Genomic DNA, 5,805 nt, shown 5'->3' on the forward strand with positions numbered 1-5,805 from the left:
CCAGACTGGAGTGCAGTGGTGCGATCTCGGCTCACCGCAACCTCTGCCTCCTGGGCGCAGGCGACTCTCTTGCCTCAGCCTCCCGAGTAGCTGGGATTACAGGCGCCTGCCACCACGCTAGGCTAATTTTTGTAGTTTTAGTAGAGACGGGGTTTCACCATGTTGGCCATGCTGGTCTCGAACTCCTGACCTCAGGTGATCCACCAGCCTCGGCCTCTCAAAGTGCTGGGATTACAGGCCTGAGCCACCGCGCCCAGCCTGAGTCTTATTTTTTTTTTTTTTTTAACCCCAGGAATGAGGAGTCGGGGAGGCCCGGTACCGCAGGCTCAGCGCTTGCTCCGGATCCTTGGTCTCTAGCCAAAACAGGGGAAATAGCTCTAGACGCTTCCGCCTTCCACGTAACTCCCCTTCCGTCGCCGGATACGTCACTTCCGTAGTCTTGAGCCCGCATTTCCGTCGGCCCGTTGGGAATCCGGCCCCTGGGTGGTCCGGAAACGATTCTGGACCTGCGGGTATATCCAGGGCCCGCACCCCCTGGGATTGTGGGAAATGTAGTTTTTTGCCTCAGTAAGGGACCAGGCGGAGCTGAGGAACCGCGCGAGGACTGGGACCGTGATTCCACTAACCGGAAACCATCGCCTTTCGGGCCCGGCGGGGCCTGAGCCAATGCAGAATCGGGGGCCGCGAGGACGCCAGGGGGCGCTGTGCGTAGGAACCGCCGGGTGGCCGCTGCCGGTCGGGGCCGACTTGGGGACGGACCGGAAGTGCCCGAGGGCGGCCGCAGAACGGTCAATTTGAGCCGCGTCGAGGTCGGGCCTGGGAAGGGTCAGCGGGAGGCCTGAGGGCGCCGGGCGCTGCGGCAGGCGGGCCCGGGGTCCAGCCGAGAGGGTCCGGGCGCCAGGCAACGCGATTCGCGCGGGGGTGAACCCGGGGAGGGGGCCGGCCTCCCCGTTCTGGGACCTTTCGGTGCGTCCGAGCGCGACACCGCCCGCGTCGGGGGCTTGGGAGCCTCGGGGCGCGAGCTGTGTTGGAAGCAAAGTCCTCCTTGTGGGTTGGGGTGGCGGAGGGAGAAGGGAAGCGAGGGTCGCGGCGGGACCAGACGCCCCAGTCCCGGCCCGCCCGCGACTACTGAAGGCGCTGCCGCCTGACCTGAACGGGCACCTGTGTTCCAGCTCCCCTGGGACCTGTGGCCGCCGCCCACAGACCATGCTCCTGGGGCGCCTGACTTCCCAGCTGTTGAGGGCCGTTCCTTGGGCAGGTAGGAAGCCCCGCGGGGGCGGACGGGAGGATACACACCTGGTTAGGAGTGCGGGTCTCAGCAGCTCCGCTGGGGCAGGGCCGGTGGCCACACACACACTCTTTCCCCTCTAAGCTTCCGATGCTCACAGAGGGAACCTCAGGGGTTCAGGCCAGGAATGAGGTGCGGGGGATCCTCGCTGGGACGAACGTGCTGCTCCCCAACCCGACGGGCCTGTGTGGTCTCGCGAGCGGTGACCGTGGCGTCTGGTTCTCTGCAGGCGGCCGCCCGCCTTGGCCCGTCTCTGGAGTGCTGGGCAGCCGGGTCTGCGGGCCCCTTTACAGCACACCGCCGGCCGGCCCAGGTAGGGCGGCCTCTCTCCCTCGCAAGGGGGCCCAGCTGGAGCTGGAGGAGATGCTGGTCCCCAGGAAGATGTCCGTCAGCCCCCTGGAGAGCTGGCTCACGGCCCGCTGCTTCCTGCCCAGACTGGATACCGGGACCGCAGGGACTGTGGCTCCACCGCAATCCTACCAGTGTCCGCCCAGCCAGACAGGGGAAGGGGCCGAGCAGGGGGATGAAGGCGTCGCGGATGCGCCTCAAATTCAGTGCAAAAACGTGCTGAAGATCCGCCGGCGGAAGATGAACCACCACAAGTACCGGAAGCTGGTGAAGAAGACGCGGTTTCTGCGGAGGAAGGTCCAGGAGGGACGCCTGAGACGCAAGCAGGTGAGTGGCCCCCTGCTTGGCCCTGGGAGGGCAAAGTGCTGAGAACACGTTTCTTTGCCACGAATTACTTGGCGGTCCCTCTCTCTGCCTCTTGCAGATCAAGTTCGAGAAAGACCTGAGGCGCATCTGGCTGAAGGCGGGGCTAAAGGAAGCCCCCGAAGGCTGGCAGACCCCCAAGATCTACCTGCGGGGCAAATGAGTCTGGCGCCGCCCTTCCCGCCCGTTGCTGCTGTGATCCGTAGTAATAAATTCTCAGAGGACTCAGCCTTTCCTGCCGGTCTGGAGCTCCATTTGCCGGGTGTGAGGTCTCTCAGGATTGAGGCTGCTGCCAGTCCCAGGTGTAGACGACCCGGGCAGCAGGGTGGCAGATTGGCCGTCCCTCTCTCTAGCTGGCCCTTGGCCGCTGTCCAGAGGGTGCTGGGCCTGTGGGAGCCCCAGCCTCGCTGTGAGCAAATGTGTGCTGTGTGCAGTTCAGGCTAGGTGCTGTGGGATCACTGTGAACAGAACCCACAGCCCCTCCCTGAGCACCACATTCCCTGGGGGAGGCCGACCCGGATGGCAGAAGTACAGGGGGACAGGACTGGGGTTTAGGGAGCACCCGGAATGCACGGGGTGATTCAGGTGTATTTCATGAGTGGAGGGTCGGGGAGGGCCTCATTGGGAAGGCAGGAAAGGTCCTGGTACCACTGGCGGTGGTGGATGGTGCCCGCCAGGCTCCGTGGACGTGATCCTCCAGTGGCCCTCCAAGCCTTCCGGCTACAGGGCCAGGGTGTTGGCCTTCCCAGGCATGTCTGCCATCTCCTGGGGCCCTGAGTGGACGTGGGGACTAAGCAGGAAGAGTTGTCCCAGAAGGGGTTCAGGGCTGGGGGGTGGCTGAGGAAAGGGTCTCGTTTACAGGGCCGAAGAATCCCTGAGGCTTAGGTTGAGCCAGAGGCCCCTGGTGTCTCCACGTTCCTCTGGGTGAAGAGGAGGAACGCATTATTCCCCCCCCCCCCTTTTTTTTTTTTGAGGAAGAGTCCCATTCCATCACCCAGGCTGGAGTGCAGTGGTGCGATCTCAGCTCACTGCAACCTCTCCCTCCCAGGTTCCAGTGATTGTCCTGCCTCAGCCTCCTGAATAGCTGGGATTACAGGTGCCCGCCACCAAGCCCGGCTAATTTTTGTATTTTTGTTACAGACAGGGTTTCACCATGTTGGCCAGGATGGTCTCGATTTCCTGACCTCAAGTGATCTGTCTGCCTCGGCCTCCCAAAGTGCTGCGATTACAGGCGTGAGCCCCTGCGCCCGGCTGGAACATGGTATTCCTAAGAGCAGGGATGTGCAGGGGCCCTTGGACTTGGGTAGCAGGGCATGGGTGGGCACCGGGAAGGTGCTGCCCCCAACAGCTCAGCGACAGGAGAGGGGCCTTTGCGTCCGCCCCAGGCGGTTGAGTGGAGGCTGTGGAGCCTCAGCCTCTCCCCCACCGTGTGTGAAGGCTGAAGGCTGGGCTGCCTCTCACCAGAGACGTGGGGGCCTCTTGTCTTTTGTCGCAGAAATGTGTCTGAGACTCAAGCTTGAGTTCCTTGCCCATCAGACCTTGGGCAGGACTTGAGCGCTATTCCCAGCAGTTTCTCTAGAACAGGACGAACTTGTGGGTCACATATTGTCCTGGGAGTTGGGCCCTGGACGTGCCAGCCAGCGAGGTCAGTAGGCCTTGGCTGTGGGTCCCTGAGTGCACGGAGGGGTCCGGAGGCCGTAGCGGGTGGAGGTGCACTTCCCCAGACCACCACAGGGGGGCAGCAGCTGGGCTCCTGGGTCCAGGGCTGGGGACCAGGACAGGTGGCAGGAAGCGTCTTGTGGGGCCCCAGCTGGGGTCACAGGCATCATTCCTGGGTCTGTTTTCCCAGCTGTGAGTGGGGCAGGGCTCCCAGGGCCGAAACTCTCCCAGGTGAAGTGGAGCCCGCTCAGTGCCAAGCCTGGCCCTGCCCCAGCCTCCCGGTGCCTTTGGCCACCACTGGCACCCTCTGTAGTGCTGCTGCCCTCCGCGTTTCCTTCCATCCCGGGCTCACCTCCCCCTTCCCTGTATGAGGGAGGAGACGTGGGAAGCTGAGTGGACCTGTCCAGAGTCCTAGCCTGCAGAGCTCAGCTGGGCAGCCCATGGTGGGGAGCAGCCCTACCCAGCTCAGGCACAGCCCTGGGACCCCCCTCGGCCCCGGCCTCCTCCACCCCTGCGTGGGGGCCGGCTTGGGGTGCTCCTGGGAGGCAGGTCAGCCATGGCTTTGAGCCGCATCTGGAGACATCTGTGGTTGTCAGTGGGAGGTGCTACTGGCATGGGTGGGTGGAGGCCAGGGATGCTGCCACACAGCCTGCACCATGAGGACATCCCCACGACGAACCCATCAGCTCACGTCAGCAGCGGTGGGTACCCCTGCTCCAGACGTCACCATCCCGGCGAGGCGGTGCCTCAGCTGTCCGCTCCAGCTCCCGCAACCCAGGCCCCTCCTGCAGACCACACCCTGCCCAGCCTGCAGAGCTCACCCTGCCTTGGCTTGGAAGCCTTTGTTGCCCAACCACAACCTTGGGAAGCAATTTTGGGGTTTTATTTTTATCTCTGCGGTTGCTCCCAGGCCACAAGAGGCCATCCCTCCCCTCTTCTCTGTGGGGCCTCCACCCTGCCCCTGCCTGTGAGACATGCACCCCCCTCTCCCTGTTGCCTCCCCTGTTCTGGCCCTGGGCATCACCTGGGTGAGGGGCTAGAGGTGGGGTGGGCTGGGCTGGGGGTCTGTGTAGCTGCCAGCGACCTGCCCCTCACCACAGCGTGTCCTGGCGGTGTTCAGAGCTCCAGTTCCAACCAGGACTTGGCTCTGCTGGGGATGGTCCTGGGCAGTGGGGATGGTGCCCCAACCTCAAGCCCAGTGGTGGCATTCATCAGTGGCCTCCATAATGGGGCACGTTGGTGAACTCAGCCCCACGCCTCTTCCTCTGACTGCTGCGTCCCTGGCAAGCTGGTGTCTTCTGCGCTTTCCGCGGGGGCCGAGCCTGGGGCCTGGGGCCTGACCAGCCGCAGAGCTATGGCTTCAGAGCTTTCATGGACCATGGGCAAGGCCCTCAGCTCCCACCCCTGGTGCCCACCCAGGGCCCTGCCTGCTTCAGATGTGTGTGTGTTGGGGGGCAGGGAGGCAGCACACGTGTGTGCCAAGCAAGGCCCAGAACCTCCAGGGAGCCGAGCTGAGCACTCACTGAACACGCCCTGTCTGAGAAGCATGCGGGTTGGCGGTGGCAACAGAGAGACCCTCGGCGTGGAGTGGAGTCTGGGAGGAAAGCTGGCTTCCCTGGGCTGGACCCCCCGAGCCTCCCGGGAAGGGCACTGGGAGGGGGGAAGGAACATTCCTATTTCAGGCTGGAGGAGTCTGGGTCCTGTTTCTGAATGCCATGTTTCTCTCATTCTTAGGTTACTACTTTTTTTTTTTTTTTTTTTTTTTGAGATGGAGTCTTGGTCTGTCGCCAGGCTGAAGTGCAGTGGTGCAATCTCGGCTCACTGCAGTCTCCACCTCCCAGGCTCAAGCAATTCTCCTGCCTCAGCCTCCTGAGCAGCTTGGACTACAGGTGTGTGCCACTGTGCCCAGCTAATGTTTGTATTTTTAGTAGAAATGGAGTTTCACCATGTTGGTTAGGCTGGTCTCGAACTCCTGACCTCGTGATCTGCCCGCCTCGGCCTCCCACAGTGCTGGGATTACAGGCGTGAGCCACCGCGCCCGGCCCGATAAGTTCTTTAGAGGAGTTACTTCATTGCACCACTGATTAGAATTAGCCATTTCATACGCGCCAACCCTAAGTACACAGTTTAACTTGCCAGGAAGCCAT

At 62.8% G+C, this 5,805-nt stretch overlaps 1 protein-coding gene across 4 annotated transcripts; it reads left to right on the forward strand.

The window, feature by feature from the left end:
* The first annotated feature begins 292 nt into the window (after positions 1-292).
* AURKAIP1 (aurora kinase A interacting protein 1) lies at positions 293-2,227 on the forward strand. Of its 4 annotated transcripts, none has more exons than XM_003307750.6 (4): positions 293-809; positions 1,173-1,258; positions 1,518-1,963; positions 2,061-2,227. In XM_003307750.6, exons 2-4 carry the CDS (start codon positions 1,207-1,209, stop codon positions 2,160-2,162), a joined length of 600 nt encoding a protein of 199 aa, XP_003307798.1. In that variant the 5' UTR covers positions 293-809; positions 1,173-1,206; the 3' UTR covers positions 2,163-2,227. The 4 variants fall into 4 exon arrangements, with proteins under 4 accessions (XP_003307798.1, XP_063643641.1, XP_003307800.1 ...); XM_063787571.1 differs by having other exon boundaries at positions 428-704; XM_003307752.7 differs by having other exon boundaries at positions 755-888.
* Positions 2,228-5,805: the final 3,578 nt, after the last annotated feature.

This window comes from Pan troglodytes, chromosome 1 (genome assembly GCF_028858775.2).
Source record: "Pan troglodytes isolate AG18354 chromosome 1, NHGRI_mPanTro3-v2.0_pri, whole genome shotgun sequence".
Classification (NCBI taxonomy): Eukaryota; Metazoa; Chordata; class Mammalia; order Primates; family Hominidae; genus Pan; species Pan troglodytes.